The 22,858-nt window shown below is 30.0% G+C and overlaps 1 protein-coding gene across 1 annotated transcript in view; it reads left to right on the forward strand.

Annotated features, from left to right (window-relative positions):
• The first annotated feature begins 1,856 nt into the window (after positions 1–1,856).
• Positions 1,857–22,858, forward strand: part of LOC129916975 (tyrosine kinase receptor Cad96Ca) — a 167,247-nt gene continuing 146,245 nt past the window's right edge. The window contains exon 1 of the mRNA XM_055997261.1: positions 1,857–2,036. Coding sequence (XP_055853236.1) covers positions 1,943–2,036 — 94 coding nt within the window. The 5' untranslated portion in view covers positions 1,857–1,942. The remainder of the gene's footprint in view (positions 2,037–22,858) is intronic.

A 22,858-nucleotide genomic window follows, 5' to 3' on the forward strand; every position in this document is an offset into this window, starting at 1 on the left:
TTAAGTTAAAAAATCTATTCATTACTTTGAAATAAAAAAAACAATCAAGGTTTTGAGATAATGTAGGTATCATAAATTTCTTTTTCCAATATCTTTGAGAAAAAAAAATAATTTTGAATATGGCGTTTAGAGAGTTCATTAGTAGTTTTGCAAAAAAAATTTAACGGAGATGTAATTCGACATCAAATGTACCAAAAAAAAAACGCGATATAAAAGTATTTCAAAAACGTGACGTGCCAGTGAAATTTTGACTTCGGATTCCGACTCAGCACACAAAAATCCTTTAGAAATCCTCTATGTGAATCACTAAAAAACTCACAGTTCGCTAAAATTAAAAAAAAAATAATATTTTTTTTCAAAAGTTCACCTCAAAAAATGCACAAACCAGAAACCATCGCGATGCGTACGGATCTTTGAAGTAATTTAACTTCTAGACGTGAAAAACGATTTAAGACAAAATTATTTCAGCTACAAAGATGTGGATTATTTTTACTTTTTTTTCCAAAACCCTATTTTTTTTTTATAGGTAAAGTTAATAAAAGTTGAATTTGTTTTCATTAACTTATAAACCATTTTAATATCAAAAGTACCTAAGCCTAATTTATGTCATATATATGCTCTCCACCTTTAAACCTGCAAACTCTTCAACTATTATCCCGACATCAACAATATCAAATTCAAATATTTAAAACCTCCCTTTAATAAGTGTTCATACCATTAATACCGTTTGCCTGAGTGCAAATTAAATTTTCTGCGGTTAAAAATTCAGATCAAATGTGATAAAAGTCATTTGCAGACATAAAATACCAAAACTATACTCCTCTTCTATTTTCATCTATGCATATATATTTTTTTAAGTATCAACAACCTAACCAAAAATGTCAACAATTTATTTTAATTTATTGAACGTGTGTGCTTGCCCAATCTCATCCCTAACACAGTTTTTTTGTTTTTTTATTTTATTTATAATTTCATTGAAAATTTTGTAATTTAGAAAATTTATTTAACCACATACCCGACGACATAAAACCAAACCCACGTATCGTTGTGACAATCAATGATTTCGGTCCGAATTCCTGATTTTTTATCCTGCGCCCGAGTCAAATTTGAAAGAGAAGTGTTAGTGTGTGTTTGTGTTTTGTATAAATAAGTCAGCGGATATATACCTGCAGCTGACTTTTTTTGGTTACACACATAATAGTCTGCTAGCCCTTCATTTTTATTGAAAGTGCATGTTGATGATTTTTTTTTTTTCATAGTGAAAGTTTTTTTGTTTCCATATAAATATTTTGATGAGAGTAATGGCAGCAACAACAAATAAAAAAAATCCATTTTGATATCTATCTAATTTAATTATTATTTTTTTTTTTTAGTTCAAGCCCCTTTCCGCCTTCCACCCCCACCCAACAAAAATAATACAAAACAGTCTGATTGCATATATGTGGTTCATTACATGCACCATATCGTTTGTTATTCATGATTCACACAAGAGGCTCTTACTGCCTCAATTAAATGTGATAATAATTATAAACCGCAAATGATTATACAACACACACAACAACAATATACAGTTATATCAAGTGAAACAATATAATATTCTATCCTGCATTTTGTTACTCGCGTAATTAATAAGTTTTGTGCGCGCCACGCGCCGCCGCCGGTCGGGTGTTATACAATTCAATTTAGTGCCAGGATAAGCACTCTTAACGCCAACACCAACGCCATCGCTCTGTTGCCAGCGGAACCGGATACGGGGCCATATGTGCAACCGCACACAATCAACGCTTCTTTTTTTTTGCCATCATCATCATTGCTGCCATTGCCAGCATCTATCTACCATACACAGCAGCAAAATCAAAATTATATATATTTATAAAATATTAGCCAGCATTATATTTTAAATTAATTTATTTTTAAAATTTAAAATTAAATTTCGATTACCATGGAAACGAGTGGAAAAACTGCAAACAGGACGAAATGGAATTTATATGCGATTACAATTGCGGCAATTGTGTTTGCAGCTGTGGTCAAACCAGGTGAGTTCTTGTTTGCTGCGTTATTTTTGAAATCAATGCAGGGGACATAAATGACTGTAGTAGGTACCTTCTGCCTCCTGTCCTGACAATTAAAAGGATTTTTTTTTATATAAATTTCCCTTTCCCCACCAAAAAAAAACCCTTATTATGGTTTCTCTTTCATAATCCTGAATATGTCTGGCTTTGGCTGGGGCTGATAAGTACGAGAGGGGGGTTACAAAAATTGTACCGGCATGTTGCAAGCGAGTCCTTTTCATATAATTGTATAATATATTATGCATATCTGTATGCCGTTTATTTCGAGGTTTTGCCATGGATTTTGTTTATTTTTCAATTAACTGATTTAGAGGCAGATTAGATAATTATCCCTTGTGGCCTTGTTCCAAAGCTGGTTTCAATTACGCAAAATTGCAAATTTCCCTTACCTCTAAATAAATACAAAAAAAAAAAAAAAACTAATAACAACAACATGTTTGTGATGCATATGCAGTATGCAAAACTTCCAACACACAATTTTCCTATTTTTTCAAAAAACACACAATATTAACTATGTTATTCTCTATATAGCTGGTGGGAATTAGAAATTCGATAAAATAGGTGGTGTAAATTAGTTTGGTGTGTTTTTGTGTGGCAGATAAACATACTAAAACTTCTATATATCTCTCTCTCTCTCATTTAACTATGTATATGGAAAAGGCATTTTAAGCTTCATATAATAACTCTGTGTTTTTTGGAATTATTATGTAAATTGGTGTGTGTTTTTTTTTTTTTTTTTTTGGAAAATAACTATAACACAGTCATTTTTTGGGTATATCGAGAGAGGGATAAAGGTTTTTTTTTTTTTGCTTATTTTATGCATTTTGTAATGAATTCAACAGAAGTTCTTATAGTTTTAATGCACTAATTTAGGAAAATATATGTATTTTTGGGAGAGTTAATAAATAATGAGAGTTTTTTGAAAAACGATTGAAGGCTTTTTTATTTAGTTTTGTAAGGAATTAAGCTGGTATTTGGCATTAATTAAAATGCATTTTTTTAGAATTTGTTTGTAGTTTTTTTTTTTGGTCGTTTCTAAAATTTGTTTGAATACTAAAATTTGAAAATAAATACCAGATAAAAATATTCGTTTGTGCGATGATTCTGAGGAATTATTGTATTGAAATCGTTTATTTTTGGTTGAGGATATGACAGATTATATCATAAACTGTTGATTTTAAAGAAGAAGAGTTTCAAAGGATAGTTAGTTCTATTTTTTTCATCATACCTACCTACAATAATATTTTTTGAAAATTAATTTTTCAAAAACTAGTTTATTAAACACTTTTATTTAAAAACATAATAAACAACAAAGTTTTTTAGCTTTGCAAAAAGGTACAGCACATTATTGTAGGTATAACCGTGGAGTTTAAACCCATTTTATGTCAAGAAAGTATACTTAAAATTAATAACATTTAAGCACTTTTGCCTTAAATAATTATAAAACACGTATTTAAAAAAAAAATCAATATTATTATTTTTTAGTCCTTTATTTTGACATTTAAATAAATAGTGTAAAATACTATTTTTAAATACAAAATGCGAAAATTCAAACAACAAACTATAAAATATTTACTCTTACAGACTAAAAAGAAAATCTTGTACAGTAAAGAGAGAAAAACATATACATACATAATAACGAAGAAAAAAATAACAAAAATAATAAAAAATTATTAAAATTATTTTTATTTTAAGTGGAGTGATTGAATATAATTCAATATAAGTTCAAGTGACCTCAACTCCAAAAATTTTGGTCGCCTTATTTTGGTCGATGTTTACCGACACTATATAAAACTCACAGTATGAATATACTGTGAATTATAATTATAATTCCCTTAGAATATTATAATTCACAGTATATTCATGCTGTGAGTTTTATATAGTGTCGGTAAACATCGACCAAAATAAGGCCTCTTAGTAAGGGTACGACAGATCTAACTGATGAGCCCACTGTCGTACCTGGGCGAAACGCTTTATAAAATTTTTGGAGTTGAGGTCACTTGAACTTATATTGAATTATATACATACATATTTTCAAAAAAACCAAACCTTCAAAATAAACTGTCAATAAAATACTTGTAACCCAATTTCTGTAAAATATTGTTTAGTACTTTGAGAAAATAGTATTTGAAAATTAGGTTTATAAAGACAAAAGAAATTTACAAGCTTCGTATTTTGTTGGATACTTTTTGGTTTGTTATAGAAATATTTTTTTTTTTTTGTATTTTGTTTGTAGTTTTTTTGGAATATATTTTCGTAATTTCTAAAATATTATCTTCATGTAAAAAAAAGAAAACCCCATTATATTGAAAAAAATAAAATTCGTTTACAAAAAAAAAATAAAATAAAATCTGAAATCAAATTGCCCTCCAAAACAAGTATGCAGTTTTGATTGATATATTAAGATGCATTTTTAGAAAAAAAATTTTCAAAATCGTTAGAGACGTGTTTTAAAAAAACTAATTTTTTATAAATAATTTTTTGGAAAAAAAGTTTTAAAATAAAATTGGTAGGGTAAATTAGGGCATTATGGCATACCTAAGCACAAACTCAAATAACTTTACTACGGACTACAATTTTTACTTCAATCATTTTTTTTAATTAAATTTCATAAAAACGTAACATAAATAAATTATTTAAGAATAAAAATTCAAGCTTTTTAACAAAAAATAAATTAAATTAAAAATAGTCCAAAAAAAACCATATTGCCCTATGTACGGGCAATATGGCGAACCCCATTTACTTCGGAACCCTTTACTTTTTTTACGTATATTCAGCATTTCTGAAATATAATTGTAAATAACTTTCATAAAATTAACGTTAAATTGAGATTATTTTCAAATTTAATAAAATGCAGAGTTACTTTTGAAATTAGTTTTACATAAGGGCATTATGGCGCAGGCGGGTATAATATAGCGCCATAATGCCCTTATTACATCTGCGCCATATTGCAAAATATACACATATTCACAAAACTCCAAAAACTAAACACAATTCTTACTTCAGTTAAAATATAACAAGTGATATAACCAAACCAAAACTGTACTCTGCGTTTCACTCTTTACAACAAACACGTGCACTGTATACTTACCGAGATACACAAAAACAAAAACAAAGCGATATTATATTGGAACCCAGAACCGGTATATTTTTTTTGTTTTCTTTTTTGTTTGGCACAAAAATAATAGCACTGACCTGCGATCGTCACAAGGCTAGTGTTCGACGAAGGCCAAAGTTTCTGCATTGGTTTTATTTAAATGCGAGTATTGGAAGTATGGTAGTTGAGAGGTGCGCCATAATGCCCGGTGCGCCATAATGCCCGAAGTTACCCTATGCCATTTTGTAGAAATCACTAATCAGCATCTTAAAACAAAATTTCAAAAACATTCAATGTCCCGTTTTCGAAAATTTGATTTTTCAAAAAAAAATTTTCAAATTTTTTTTAAAAATCCAAAAATTATATTTTTGGAAATTTTATTTTTGATTTATATTTATTATAGAAATGCTTCTTCACAAAAAGTTTCGTTGAAATCGAATAAGCAGTTTCGGAGATAATCGGATTGGAAAAAAAACGGTTCTATGGCATTAGAAGATACACCTTAGCTTAAAACTAACATTTGAATTTTTTAAACAAAATCGTTGGAGCCGTTTTCGAGATATTTGACATTAATCGGTCCATCCGTTTAGGCTGAAGGTCCTTATACAGACAGACAGACAGACAGACAGACAGACAGACAGACAGACAGACAGACAGACAGACAGACAGACAGACGAAGTTCCGAGACCCACTTTTTTTGGCATTGTCTACCATCGTAATGTCATGGAGAAATGTTATCTCAACTTTTTTTTTTTTTGTACGAATGCATAACTTGATATAGTACCTATATCGCAAGTAAAAAATAATTGTGAATTGAGCTTTATTATTGAATGCCTTTCGGCTAGTCTACTAGCCATCATCAGCAACACGACTGAGGGGAAAGCTGCTACAAAAATTGTTGTACAATTTTGAAATTGATTTCATGTACGCAAGTTAAGTTCTAAATTGAATTTTCTTAACTCTTATTCTTGATTACTTTGAATTCTAATTTACAGCTTAAATTGCAACTGGAACTTAAACGATTCTACAGTTTTAAGCATCTATAGCAAATAGCTTGTAATTAACTGTGGCGATCGATTATCTCTCACTCAAGATTGCCACCTCATGAAATATTCAAACACAAAAATATTACACATACGCCACCGAGTACCCAAAAAATATATCAGAAATACGATAAATTTTTTTTTTACTGTTTTCAGCATCAACCATTAATAATAAAACAATGAAAATATTCCCTTAGTGGGGTTCTCCATATCAAAGCATTGAAAATCTTTTATCTAATTTCTTATTAAATTCCTTGTAAAACTTTTCTAACCAAAAATATTTAAATACACCGGCCTAAAAAAATTGCTCCTTTTGATATTACCAACCACTAATTCAATATTATTAAAAAGCAGGCCACAATTCTTCAAAGACCTACATACTTTCAGTATCGCAAATAAATAAGTAGCTTGAATCAGTGTTCATCAGACAGAATATTATAATTGACGTCAATTCTTCTTTCAAAAAATCTGTTAAGGTTGATCCTTTATTCATATATTTTTTTTTATATCGCAGAGATGAAAAAAATTAAAAAAAAAAAAACTCCAAATTAGTCAGAAGTCCTGGAAAACGACTGCTTATTTAAGTAATTTGGCTATCAAAAGATTTTAATGATGCTGCTTATCATCATCATTATCATCATCATACTTCGACTGCAACCAATTTGCCACTTGCAGCAGCAGCATCACATTCACAAGTAGTAGAACCAAAGTCCATCTATAGGGACTGCAATATTAAGCCGCAACTAAGCTGATGACGGAAGTGATTAAAGTGGGAATTGACGCTGCCCAGAGAAAGAGAGAGATATGTATAGACTATACAAATTGAAAAGAGAAGTGTGGTTGGAATATTCATCAGATAGTGGCTCCAAGGGATTTGAAATTGTTGAATGAGCTTATACACGCTTCAGTTGGGGCGGGATACTACTATAATACACATGATGAGATGAGGCTTAGGGTTGCCCTTGAAGCGGATGAATGCTTAATGAGTCTGTGTTTGTGTATGTGTGTGTAGGTTTTGGTTTCAATTGGTTTTATGGTTTTGTTCCTTCTTTTTTTTTCTACTTACCCCATCCCTCTTAAACCCTATATTTATTGCACCCTTCATTTATATCTTTTATTCATCAGAACTTTTTTAAGGAATACAATGCCCAATAGCACACAGACATTGAGCACTTTTGTTTGAAATGGAGAAAACTTTACCGCATTGTAATGGCTTCTCAATTGTGTTTTTTGTTCTATTCTATTCTCTATGGCTGCAAAACACACAAATGGCATGAGTTAGTAATACGAGCCAAAACCCAATACAATCAACATCATCATCGTTATGATCATCATCATCATTAACTTAGGAAGAAACCAAGAAAAAGGAACAATAAAAGACTATCTGCCGCTTTTGGAGAAGGATTGTTTTTAAGTTTGTTGGAAAATTGTTATGATTCTGAAAGTTATATGAACATTGTTAAGTGTTTGTGTAGTGAAGCTGATGCAATTTCGAAATTCAAGACAATTTAATGACTTGATGGAGGAATATAATCGCATTAGTGACATTAAAAAAAAAAACAACAATAAAAAAAAGGTCAAAAGTGGTGTGTGGAAATGTTTGGTGTTTTTGAAATTTGAATTCTATAAACACTTGTAAGTCGGAAGATTAAAACGTACAAGTACTTAGAATTTTGTTGCATCGAAAGGTTATTTTGAAAAGAATTGAATTATTAAAAATAGTTTCGAACGTTGTTTTTTTATCAAGAGAAATAGTGTGTATATATTTTTCTGAAGCTTTTTATTAGGCTATTGATTATGTCGAAAAAAAAACAGGGTAATAATGAACTAAGACGTTCACGGGTTTTTATTGCAGGAATCGTTCAATGGGTTATAAAAGAAGATAAAACCGCGGAGTGCTATTAAATGAGAGGGTGGAAACTGAAGATAGGGGTGCAAAAGCCCCCTTTTTGGTTTTTTCAATATACCTCGTAAATCAAGCAAAATTTTGATATATTGCACATTTTTTTTGGGTTGAGATAGACATAAACGTTGCTCCAAAGAAAAAAAGAAGATTAAATTTCCTTCAAAATGCTGTACTCACTAAATTTTTTCATTGGAAATTAACCGAAGTATGGCCATTTTAATCTATCTTTTTTTCGCATTTTTAGTTTTACTCAAGTAAAACAGAAACATTTGAGGGAAAGTACGATAACTTAAGCACCAAGAACTGATAAAGAGATTTTGTAATTTAAAAATGAAGTTATTTTAATCAATTGTTTTTGAAATACCCGATTTCAAATCAAAACTTGTGAAAAAAAAGTTTAAAAAGCACATTGAGTACAATTTTCACAAAGAAATTTTCATACGAAATTCATCGACAAAGTAAACTGCCTTAATTGATTTCTTATCAAATCATAAAAATCATAATGTTCCTATGCCTTCTACTTTTTGAGAAAATTGAAAAATAGACAAAATACTTTCTTTAACGGAATCACTCGTTTATTTCAAAAACAATTGATTAAAATTGTTCGGTTAATTTTCAATGAAAAAATTTAGTGAGTACAGCATTTTGAAGGAAATTTAATCTTCTTTTTTTCTTTGGAGCAACGTTTATGTCTATCTCAACCCAAAAAAAATGTACAAGTAAAAAAGCAAAAAAAACTCAAGAAATCGATTTTTTCGATATTTTTTTATGATTGTTTCGACTATTTTGGTATGGAAATTTTGTTTTTAAATTTTTAAAAAACATTATTACAATAGGAAATTTAATTCTCTCCAAAAAGTTTTATGTGCAATATATCAAAATTTTGCTTGGTTTACGAGGTATATTGAAAAAACCAAAAAGGGGGCTTTTGCACTCCTATCTTCAGTTTCCACCCTCTCATTTAATAGCACTCCGCGGTTTTATCTTCTTTTATAACCCATTGAACGATTCCTGCAATAAAAACCCGTGAACGTCCTAGTTCCTTTCTAAACTACATAATCAATAGCCTATATCAGCTGTATTGATTGTTAAACTTGTTTATGGTTTCATTTATTTAGAAATGGGAATATGTACCTAAGTGTTGTGCTGTGAAAGAATAGTAACAATTCACAGATTTTCTGGAACGTTTTCATGAGTGTGAATAGTTTGTAAAACATATATTAACATGGTACACGGAAAGAAATATCTTTAAACGACAACCCAATTTTTTGGAGCTCCGTGAAGCCAAAACTGCGCCCTCAAAATTTTTTAATTAGTCTTATTCGTTTGTCGACCTTTTGTACATGTTTGTGCACCCAAAACTTTCGTCTGTCCACCATTAAAAACATTTTTTAAGTAATTTTTTTTTTATTGGAAGCCTTAAAATAAAAAAATGGTCTAAAAGAGTAAAATTTTGAGATTCCAAAAAAACAATTTCGTACTGAAAAATTCAAAATCACCTAAAATACTCAAAAACTATTTTTTTTTTTTTCAAAATTGAAAATTGCAATCCTTTTCTCGAATTCTTGATACAGCAAATCATCATTTTTCCATAATACCTACGTTTTGAATATATTAAAAAAATTAGATGTGCACTGAAAAATTTAAAAGCCCTCAAAACTCCAAAAAAAAAAAAATTAGTTAGTTTATAATAGAAAAGGGAAAAGATTACATAAATGAAAAGAGATGAACAATCAGTCAGAGGAAATTATTTAGTCACTGTGGTGTATACGTAACTTTTTTTTATGTATAATCTTAAAAAAAATTGCTTTAAGATTACTAACTATACGTACAAAAAAGTTGTATTTTGAGTTGAGCTGTTATATTTGAAAGTGGTATAAATCCGTGTAAAAAAAAAACTATTTAAATACCATTCAAATTAACGACAATTTCTTTTTTGAACAAAATATTGCAACCAAAAGACAACAAAAAGATTTTGATTAATTGAATAAGTTATTATTTTTAAAACAATTTACTGACGATTTGATGCCAATGCAATCAGGCTTTACCCTATTTCGGAGAAAATAAGATTATAGCGATTGATATTTTCAAAGCATTTGATAGACTTTTGTATCAAAGTGCGGGCTTTTGGTATTGATGGAAACCTTCTCCGATTAATTACAAATTACCTAATTCAATACAAGTTGTTTTGTTGGCAGTTTTAAATCTGACTTTCATTACATAAAAACTGGTATGAAACAGGGTTACGTTCTGTTTTACGGCTATATTTTTTATATTCATAAATTACCTCTTATCCAAAAAGTATAATATTCCTTTATTGGCATTTTAATTTTTATTTTAATGTACCTACCTATTTATTTACAAGGTTCAGAGCTCAAGATTGCTTCAATCAGTCCTTCTGTAAATCCAAATCCAATTTCAGCATTTTTCGATTCATATACCATCGATTCAGGATTTCCTGCTCTCAATCACTGCCTTTTAATGGCAATTTCACAAAATGGTGTTACTGCAATTTTGTTTAAGATCAAGGTTTTTTGAACACTAGAAAGACTTTGGATGTATGTTTTTTTTTTAATATTGGAAAATACAGTTCTTTTAAAAATCTCCCAATACTTAACTTTTATTACAAAAATTTTCTTAAACATTTTCAAAACTAAAAGCAGGTATTATGTATTAAATTGTTTTCGAAAACAACGATTTATCCTCCACAACAAGTTTTCAAGCAAATACATTTTAGAAAATACGTATAAGAATAGTCCTAAGTCGTGTTTGAAGACGCCTTCAGTAAAAATATAAGCTCCTAAATCCTTGGTAACATTTACACAAAATATAAGAGTAGATATATCTTACCTCACTGAAAATCGATTTCATATCGTGACTAAAAACAAAAATCATTTCAAATATCCATAGTAACATTGAAGATTGTACAAGTCATTGAAATATATATGTATCTCAAAACCTTCAATGATCCATTGATAATAATCTTTATGACAAAAAAAAAAAAAAAACGAAAACAAAACTTCGTCCCTCATCGCCTGGATGGATACCTAATCTGATGTCTAAAGATACTTTTTTTTTGTAACTTGCTATCCATATCTCATATCATTTTTTTTTTTCTCTAGCAAAGGCAATCACCATGACTTGTAAAAGATATCAAGCGATGAAAATGGAAAATCTCCAAGTGTTACACCATGACATCGTCGCTATCGCCAAGCGCCAACACAAAACGTCACCTGCTCCTTCATTTTCATTCAGTCGACCGACTTGTATCTTTGTGAACGCGCAAGGACAAAAGCCAAAAAAAAAAATAAAAAAAAAAAACTCTCCCACCATCTCTCCACACTATCGGTCCACACAAGACACCTATAGGAACCTACCTTCTCTACCACCTTCCACCAAAGCACCACAGATACTAACTTATACAATAATAATTTTTGGACATTTTTCTAAGAGATTTATGTTTAAGAAGACTTAATACAGATTTTTCGCCCATAAAGAGATTATCGTAAATTTATTAGATTATGGCAATCTACCTTTTTGATTTTCGCTTCCTTTTTTTTTTCTCTCCTCTCCTAACTCACCCGACTCCCATGGAGTCAAAAAATCTACACAATGACGATAACTTCCCTTCGTCAGATAGATATTTTATTGTTGGGATCTTAGGGGGCGACATTTTTATTTTTTCTAAGTCGCCGTCGTCGTCGCTAGCTTGTCACACGAAAGCTTTGTCAGGACACACACATTATAGTCCAGTGAGAGATCCCGCCAGACCCTTCCATACAAACACATACACGTGAGCTATCTTTCCGGCTTCGTTTTTTTTTTTTTGGGATATTTTTTTGGGAAAGTTAGTGTTGAGATTCTTTATTGCTCTTTAAATGGAGTGACTTTTGGTAATTCTTCTTTTTTTGGTCTGAAATATTTCTGAGAAAAAAATAAAATAAAATAAAATAAAACCTCACAATTTCATAGCCACAGACACAAAGAGGGGCAAAATACGAGAGTGTGTTTGTGCGGCGGGTGACGAAAGAGAAAAATGACCCTGTTTAACTTTAACGTAGGAGATTCACTAAGTTCAGATAAAAAATGAAGAAAAAAAAAAAACTGAAACAGCGAAAGAAACCAAAAAAGGAAATAAAAAAAAAACCGATATCGGTCGGAGAGGGGATAGGAGGATGAAGAAACTTTTCCAATTCCTCTTGATAACAATTTACCAAGAAATGAAAGTGAAAAGTGGTTTTGAGAGTTTTGTGACGGAGAGTGTTCAGGTGCGGCGGTAAGCCTGATGTGAAGGATGGCAAGGAGGAAAAAAAAAACGCCTTTGGTCTGCTATCAAAGTGGGTTGTATCGGGTAATATGGAGGAAGTGGGGGCAAACTACCCCAGCGAGACATTGATTGGTCATTTTGTTAACAATATAAGATTTTTTCTTCGAGATTACAAGCGAGATGGTGTGCAATTAATCTTTGTTTAAGTGGGATGACATTCAAGAGGAGTTTTTTCATAGTTCAAATTCAAGAAAAAGAGAGAGATAAAAAGTGTGATGAAAAAATATAAAGAAAATTAAACGAGCAAACAATAAATGGTTTAGGATCAAGTTTGGATGGGGGATTTTTTTTTAAGTTCAAAAATATGTTAAGAAAAACATTCTACAAATATTTCTAGGAAGATGAACGAAAAAAAAAATAATGCAAGATATCCTTCGTCAAACTTAATGAAGACCAACTTATCACTCATCAGAACTTCAATTACATTTTTGATTGAATGAGATAAGATTAAAAGAAGGTGAAGGAAAATTTTAAAAGAAAAAATGTATAGTACGAAGTAGTGATATGTGATGTTATTGTATAAAAATGCGCATATGAATTTATATATAAAATTATGTACCTAAATAGCAATTTATTTTTTGCGGTCTTTACTTTTTAAGTGGCAAAGTTTTAGTCTTCTATTCAAGATGTAAAGTAAATTCATTAAAAAAATAAAGCGTTTATTTTTATAAGGTTAATTTGAATTGAAATAGGGTGAATTTGGTTTGCAAATGGATGAACTACAGTATATTGAGTTTTAAATAGAACACTTTTTACGTATACAACCAAATAAAATATAACCCAAATTTTAATTGACTTGTTCACAGCAACATTGTGGTCCATCTTGGTAACGCAGTTGTTTTTCATACAAAATATTGCAGTTCCAGAGAATCAATTTCATTGTGTTCTAATTGAACATTAATGTGTTTTCTACTATATTCCAATCCCAGAAAATACTTATTTCACAGAATTTTTTAAATAAATTATAGTGGAATAAGCTAGGCAAATTAATAGCTTCAGATTCATTGAAATCGAAAGACGTGCGAGTATTTATTCGCGTCACAACTGCGTTACTGCGTTTTTAAGATAAGTATAAAACAAATTTCTATTACTGTAATTCTTTTAGAGAGTTGTTACACTTACATTTTGACTGTGAAAATATTTTTTCAGTTTATTTTTCAATTAAATTCACATTCACTATATAATTAGATATTTACAACTGCGTTACTGATTCACTGCGTTACCATAAAGAATGAATTGGTGAAGAAGTTTCTTAAAATCTATTTTTGAGTTATTAAATTCAAAAAATTTCATATAAATAAATTGAATTAAGAGATTGTAGATTGTTATTAAAAATATCATGCAATCGCTACAACAGCGTTACTTTATGTCACCCACATTTCTGACTATATTTGGGCTTCTGATTACTTTACAGGAAGCTTACATTTGTTACTTTAGTTTAAAATTGTCATATGAGAGAGCTTATAATTATATGATTTGATAAATAAAATTGAAATTTGTAACGCAGCTCCGTGAAACCAGAACTGCAACCTCAAAATTTTTTTACCAGGCTAGTCTTTGTCCACATTTTGTCCATTTTTTTTTTTTCTAATCTTCTAAAATGTTCAAATTTTCCAATAAGTGAATGAAACTCATTTCAATCGTTTATACACTTAGAATTCTTGCTTTGCACTGACAAATTTAAAATTCCCTTAAATCCTCAAAAATTATATATTTTTTCAAAAATAAAATAAAATGCACGACTGGGTCGCAAGTACTTGCTCTTGTAGTTCACAGTATCTTTATCTTAAATATCTATTGGAAATTTAAGATTATGTAGAAAAAAAAATCAAAAAAAAAAAAAAAAAAAATCAAAAGTTTGAAAATTAAATTAAAAATCTCTTTTTTAAAAAATATTTTTAAAAATATTTCTTTTTAACATTTTATACTTAATGATCTCTGTAAATTTTAAATAAAATAACTAATGCTTTGATGAAATATATGAACTTAAAAAATATGTCAATTTTTGAAAAACGGCAACGATATATTTCCGTTCTCCGCATTTTTTGAGAAAAACTAAAAACGCAGTTTTGTTAGAATCAATAAGAGTATTCCGTACACCAAATTTGATCAAAATCGTTAGAGCCGTTTTCGAGAAATTTGCAATAGGGTAAATTAGGGCATTATGGCATACCTAAGCACAAACTCAAATAACTTTACTATGGACAACAATTTTTATTTCAATCATTTTTTTTTATTAAATTTCATAAAAACGTAACATAAATAAATTCTTTAAGAATAAAAATTCAAGCTTTTTAACAAAAAATAAATTAAATTAAAAATAGTCCAAAAAAAACCATATTGCCCTATGTACGGGCAATATGGCGAATCCCATTTACTTCGGAGCCCTTTACTTTTTTTACGTTTATTCGCATTTCAGAAATATAATTGTAAATAACTTTCATAAAATTAAGGTTAAATTGAGGTTATTTTCAAATTAAAAAAAATGCAGAGAAATTATATAAGTTACTTTTGAAATCAGTTTTACATAAGGGCATTATGGCGCAGTCGGGTATAATGTAGCGCCATAATGCCCTTATTGCATCTGCGCCATATTGCAAAATATACACAATTCACAAAACACCAAAAACCAAACACAATTCTTACTTGATTTAAAATATTACAAGTTATATAACCAAACCAAAACTGTACTCTGCATTCCACTCTTCACAACAAACACGTGCACTGTATAGTTACCAAGATACACACAAACAAAAACAAAGCGATATTATATTGGAACCCAGAACCGGTATATTTTTTTTGTTTTCTTTTTTGTTTGACAAAAAATAATAGCACTGACCTGCGATTTGCACAAGGCTAGTGTTCGACGAAGACCAAAGTTTCTGCATTGGTTTTATTTAAATGCGAGTATTGGAAGTATGGTAGTTGAGAGGTGCGCCATAATGCCCGGTGCGCCATAATTCCCGAAGTTACCCTACCTCGAAAACGTTATATGGGAGGTATGCCTTAAAATGGAGATATTAAAAAAATAAAAAAAAAACGGGTCTAGGGAATTACGTAAAAATCATCTGTACCAAGTTTCAAGCAAATCTATCCATCCTTTTAGGCCCTAGCTCGATGTACAGATGGACGCACAGACGCACACACGTACAGACCGACGGACGGCATGACGAGAACCACTTTTTTGATCTTCTCCATCATCGTAATGTTAGTTTTGATTAAAACCTCGATTTTTTTTTTCTACACGAAACCAATACTTGCCCTATAGAGCAAGTAAAAATAATGTTTTTTTTTTTTAATTACTAAAACATTTTTTTTTGCGAAAATCCTCACCCTATAAAAAATAAAAATAAGAGTTCTAGTGTATCCTCTACATGCCACTTGTTCACAAAATTTTGATTGTTTACATTAATTATGGTTTATACGGACCTCTATCTTTCGCATTTCGAGTCCATGAACTTGGTTGACATTAGACTTTTTTTTTTAAGCACCTGCTTTCATTTTATACTATTTTTTGTACCCTTTACAATCTTTGATGATACCAAATAAATTATGAGACATCAAAATAATAAAAAACTTACTGGAATTAATTTAATTTACTTTTTAACAAAATCTCAAAAACCTGTGCATATCCTTGATAAGCATTTCTTACTCATTTGTTAAACATGAATTTGATGTCATGGTCTTATGTTCACCTGCGTCATAGTCGTCGCCTTCACCAGTTTTTGTATATATCCTTGAAACTAACCTTCCACCTCGTATTCCTCTTCACATTTCTTCTTATTCCATATAACTTCTACCTCCTCATAATGAAACAACAACACCCGAGGTGTGCCATCTCCTAAATAATATTTCATTAGTTTCTATCGTTTCCGCTATATAGTTTGCAAGAACACGAACAGCAAACTTCTAGGAGATTAGTTCATCCATAATTAAAGAGTGAAAAACTCTTATATATAGATAGAGTGCCTACTATCTACTCCAACAACAACTACTCTAGCACATTCGCTGTTCAGGACACTCTTATAACTACGCCCATGAATCCTGTGCCTGTCTCGAGCTGCATATAGCATGTATCTACTACTTTACTTTCTTGATGTTTGTTTAGTTAACTTGAGCAAGTTTCGCAATAATAATTTCATAACGCACTTAATATGCAAATTATTTAGCAATTTTTCGTCCTTGTTTTATTTTTTTTTTTCGTTCGTTCATATTTGAAGAGTTATACCAGAGGGTTCCTTGATAATATTTCACCAACATGTGTAGAAAAGCTTTTACACTTTTACCAAAAACTTTATATATCTAGTTAATGAAATCACTTAAATACGCGTTGTTTGTCAGAATTATTATGATGACGTAACGTTCGTTATGTTAAAGCGAAAATAATTACCAAGGACGATAAAAATATTACCAAAAAAATATTACCAACAAAATAGAAATGAAAACAAATATCTGAACCTTTTTTTGTATATGTATAGCAACTTCATTAGATAAGAAAAGTTTTACATCAACTATGGTGATATAGAGTTTTATGGCAGGAAGACGAAAAAGAAGAAGAAAACTCAACTCAACTAAACTATTAGGATATATACATTTTGAGAGATAATATTTGTAGGTAGGTATACAAGACTGCGTTCCGCACGGAAGCGTTTTTGGCAAAGTGACTCCTTGAGAACATCCTGTCGCGCGTAACATATATATATAATTACGAAAGTTTGCCCTCTAACAACATCGTTAGTGCTGGAGCGGCTGTTTTTGGCGTGACTTTTATTTGACACAACACTGTTTTCCGTACACATCACGCAAGAACGTGACATTTTGTGTCAAAAGTTCAAAAAGTCATCTTGTCTTTCCTTTTCCCTCACACACAATATCTCCCTCACTCTATCTTTCTCTCTCTACTTTTCATTTTGTCCGTTTATATAAACGAAAGGAATAAGTTTAAGAAATCTACACCATATATATACAATCCAACACTGTTAGAGACTCGCAACCATCTTCATTGTACCATTCTCTCGCACTGCTTGAAGCAAAGTCTGATGATGATAATATTTTTCGATGGTTGATGTGGTGGTTGGTAGTGTCCTTGGGAAAGGGTAGCAAATTAAAGTTTTCTTGTGGTTCTCTTTAGATATGATATGTTATAGCTTCATATCAATGCAGCATGTCACACGAATCTTATTAAGATGTCAGATTTGGTAGAGAAGTTAGTCGAAATAAGTTTTGATTTTTTTTGGCAAATAATTATTATCATAATAAAGATTTAGGTATGCGTGTGTGTCGAGGATTTAGAGAAAACAAGTTTTTAACCTGGCGATGGCGTTAACAACTCTGAGGTGGTTTGAATAGGATATTCTTAAGTAATGAATCGTTTATTTCAGAAACAGCATAAATCCATTTTTCCCAAAAATGTTTTTTTTTTTTTTTTTGAAATTTCTCATTTACCTATGTAAAGTTATTCATCTTATAGAAAAAAATTAAGTATGTCAGACCCCCCCAAATACGAAAACTGAAAGAAAAAGGGTTCAAAATATATATGGAAATATTTCACCCGGTGATAACATTTTTGACTGCTAAATACATGACATTTTACCAGTTTTAGGTTATTTTGGCAGCAATATTGAAACGTACACCCTTTTGTTATATATCTTTAAAAAGGTAAGGAATTACTCTACCTATATCTATTAAATTCATTTAAATTGAATTCAGGGTCCAAAAGTTATAGCCAGATTTTTCGCGGTGGCAGCGTTTTTAACTGTTGAATATATGACATTTTACCAGTTTTTAATTATTTTGGCAGCCATCATGACACTCAATTATACATCAATGAAGAGGTTAAGATTTACTCTATCTACTGCTATTTTATTCATTAAAATCAGAAGCAGGGTTCAAAAGCTATAGCTAGATGAAAACAAAAGTTTTACCAACAAAAATTCGTTTATTTCAGAAACAACATAAGTCCAGCGACGGGTTGGGGTCGAAATTCTGTATGTTGCAAAATTCTGTATTCAAAATACTGTATGCCAAAATACTTTATGTCAAAATTCTGTATGTGCAAAATGCTGTAGGAACAAAATTCTGAAAGTCAAAATTCTGTATAGCAAAATTCTGGTTGGTCAAAATACTGTATTTCAAAACTCTGTAAAAAAATATCGTTTTGATAATGTAAAAAAGTGTGCGCGCACTTTTTTCCATTATCAAAACGATATTTTTTACAGCATTTTTACAGAATTTTGATTTACAGAATTTTGATGTACAGAATTTTGAAATACAGTATTTTGACCAACCAGAATTTTGCTATACAGAATTTTGACTTTCAGAATTTCGTTCCTACAGCATTTTGCACATACAGAAAGTGCGCGCGCACTTTTTTACATTATCAAAACGATATTTTTTTAAAGCATTTTTACAGAATTTTGATATACAGTATTTTGCCGTACAGAATTTTACAAAACAGAATTTTGCGTGTCAGTATTTTGTTGATACAGTATTTTGACGTACAGAATTTTGTATTTACAGTATAATGACGTACAGAATTATGGTATTACAGTATTTTGACCCCACAGAATTTTGTCGTACAGAATTTTGACTAGCAGAATTATGACCCAGCGACTTTAAAGGCTTAAAAACCGCTAAAACTTGAAAAAAGGTTTATATTTTTTAGGTTTTTAAATGCGTCTTTAGCTAGATTATAACTCGGCATACTTTAAATTTGAAGTTTTGTGGAGTTTTAACATAAAAAACAGTTTTTTGTTGCTCCTGAAAAGTTAGTGCTCATGGACTTATGCTGTTTCTGAAATAAACGATTCAAATGGTATATAGCTGTAACAAAAGTTGAGAAAATAACCCATTATTGAAGAATTTCCAAGAATTTTTACTTTTTTTGAAGATATTGTTTTCCTTTATATATATTTTATTATATTACTTTTTTTTAGTTTTATATGTAAATGAATTTAATTTTGAATTTTATTTCACTTAAAATCTTAACTTCGACCTTATGCCTCTTTTAATTAACTCGCATATAATTTTCTATCAATTAATTTAAGGATTAAAAGATTTTTCCTTTCAACACTTTCATTTCATTATAATAACTTTGCCATCTATTCATATCCAAACCGTGTCGTTCGTCCCCTTGAATTAATATTAATCTCTTATCATATTGAAATTGAGTTAAGTAATTAATTTTCTCCTTCATACTCCTCAAGTGTCACAATTTCTATTCTTAGATCCTTTGTCGAAAGACGGAGTTTCTACTAAGAAAAATGAAATAATTTCAACTTTGTTTTTGTGAAAGGATCAGACTGTCAGTCCATAATATTAAAAAAACAAAAAAAACCTTTTTTGTTTTGGGAAAAAAATAGTGTGATATATTAATGCACTAACAGGAAAAAATTCTACAAATTTTATTTTTGTCCCATTAAATCAAATATAATGGACTTCTGAAATCACTTTTTTTATTTTGATATTTTCACAAAAATTCTAAAACATTAAGTGAATTATTGAATTACATATGGGTCACTATGGTGTATGTGGAACATTTTTCTTCACTTTTAATACAATTTTATGTGTGTCAAGCAGCATGAAGTCTTTGAAATTACTAAGAATGATAATTTTTCTTAGAGTTGAGATAATTACTGTCGGAATGATTGACCCTAGGTTAAATTTAAATTTCAGCCATTATTTTTTAATTCTTTCGGTAATTTTTTTTTTTTACGAAAGCGCCTTAAAAATTATATATTTTATTGTTTTTCTATATATTTAACTTTAAATTAGTTAAAATAAACTAAAATCTGTAAAATTATTATTTCTTTTTTTTTTTTAAGCAAATATGCAATATCTTTTTATAAAAAATACTGGTAAAAAAACTTGTTTTCATTGAAGTCATAATTCACACTTACTTGTGACCAAAAAAATTAATATATAACCAATAAGAAATATTACAAATCGGATACATCTTGCATAATGTAAAACTAATGACATCCCATCAAAAAGCAAGGCCTGATAACCAGCGTTGCCGCGAAGAAAAAAGCAGAGAGGGCCATTTCGGAATTTTTTGAGGGCCATTTTACAAAAGTGTGATCCAAAATATCTACAATTTATTTAAAATTGTGTTCATTTTTTTTTTTGTTTGTTTAATGCATTAATGGCATGTTTTATGTTCAGTTAAATGACAGTAGAAAAGAGTCTGCCACATATAGATATTTTTATTGCTTTTTTTAAGTCTAAGTGCTTTGTTATAGTTTACCCTACTATTCTGCTTCGAAACATAGATTTATGATAACATTGACTATTTTTTTAATTTAATATCAAAATTCGGGTGCGAATTTTTGCGATTAACAAAATAATTTGCAAATGAAATTTTCACTTTTAGTAAAAATCACTCATACGCCCTACGTTTTTATTTACTGGTTGTTAACATTTTTAAGAAAGTTTTTAATTGAACTTAATGCATTTGGATTCACTAAGCCTAAAAATCACAATGGTTCCTTTCTAAAAGCTCTAATACTTTAGATATTTTAATTTTTCACATATTGGGTGTATGAAATTTCATACTGTTTTTTCAGTTTTTCTTATCACAAGCGTTCTTAAAGTTTTGCTGACAAAAAAATCATTTCATTGCATAAATAATAATTTTTAGCAAAAATAAATTGTTTTAGTTTAAAAAATAATTTTGGGGTTGGGGTCAAAATTCTGCCGAGGTCAAAATTCTTTTGTCAAAATTCTGCTTTAAAATTCTGCTTTACAAAATTTTGCTTTCAAAATTGTGCTTTTCAAAATTCTTTTTTTCAAAATTCTGTTTTTCAAAATTCTGCTTTTCATCTTCTTCTTCCTTTCTCTCGGCGCTGTTATGATCTCGATGTCGAGGGGATCATAACCTTCCCACGTTACTGCTTCACACTAGTGATCCACCTGTGGGGTTTGCCGGGTTGACCTCAGAAATCGGCGGCAAGCCTCCCGGTTTCTGTTCCGTTTCTGAGGCCAACTGAATGCTGGTGTTTTTGCATTTGCTTGTACCAGAAGTTTTTAGGCCTACCTTTCTTTTTATTTCAAAATTCTGCTTTTCATAATTCTGTTTTTCAAAATTCTGCAAGAAATTAAAAAAGGGTTTGGAAAATGTTAAAAAGCGCGCGCTTTTTCGTGGGCCATTTCTGATTGGCCCGGGCAAAGGGCCAAATTATAAAATAGGGGGCCAAATGGCCCGATCGGGCTCTTTGTGGCAACGCTGCTGATAACCAACAGTTCTGAACCATTTTGGTATGCGTTTAATATATTTGCAAAAATGGATGGGATTTACAATTTTCCGCTGAGTCCGAACAGCACTTGCTCATTACAATGAAAAAGTGCAAAAAGCAGTGACCCCGAAAAAAATTTTAGTTTTGGATTCAAATCCAACCCATTAGCATGATAGTCCATCGGGGTAGCTATTAAATTCCATTTAGATAAACCTTAAAAGTTGCAAAATGAAATAAAACACTATTTTAACCTTTTAGACGGAGTTAGCATTATATTTATAATGGATTCCCAGGTAAACACTGGGAATGGGTGGACATAATACTATGCGGGTATAGTAATAGTTTTTTTCATTTTTCGTTCCTGGAGTTGAGTTGAAATTAATGACACATTGCACTGAGGGAAAAAACATGTCTATTTTAGAGGATATTTGGTATAATAATATGGAAACCATTTTCTGAGTTCAGTCAAAATCCAGCATTTTAGTAATCGCTTATGGTTTCATAATAAAATCATTGATCCGTAAAATTTGCAATAATTTATTCCGAAAACTTTGAATTGCATCAGTATATTATTCTGAAGAAATTTATCAATCAACATATAAAAAAATATTTTAAGAAAATTAATTGACTCGTTTTCTAATAGAAACCATAAAATGTTGATATACCTACCTAAGTTTTTATTCATTTTTTTTTTAAATAAGTTTTTATCAATTTTGAATATTTGATTACCAAAACGCTGCTGCTTTTGAACGGACGACCTTACAAACAAAAGTTTTAATCCTCATATACATATAAAGATATTAAAATTATCAATAGAAACTCTTTCAATACTTTCCCACTATATCAAGAAATTGATATTTTTTTGACCTACATTAATCAAGGATATGCCAAAATATAATAACTATGCCCTTTAATGATTAAAATGGATCATAAAACAAAACCAATTACCTGTAAGGTAAAAGTAAATTCATGAGATATATCGCAGGATATTTTTACACAAAACCAATTTTTCATAAATATCAGTGACAAGTTCGAAAATGAGAATTCGAAAAAAAAAACAAAACTAAAAACACAAAAGTTAATCAAAAAAACCTTATTAAAGACGTGCTGGTTATATTTTTTTTTTTTTTTTTGCTACCAAAAATTCATATACTCCTGCCACTACCAGAAATGATTCCAC

This window comes from Episyrphus balteatus, chromosome 3 (genome assembly GCF_945859705.1).
Source record: "Episyrphus balteatus chromosome 3, idEpiBalt1.1, whole genome shotgun sequence".
NCBI classification, from domain to species: domain Eukaryota; kingdom Metazoa; phylum Arthropoda; class Insecta; order Diptera; family Syrphidae; genus Episyrphus; species Episyrphus balteatus.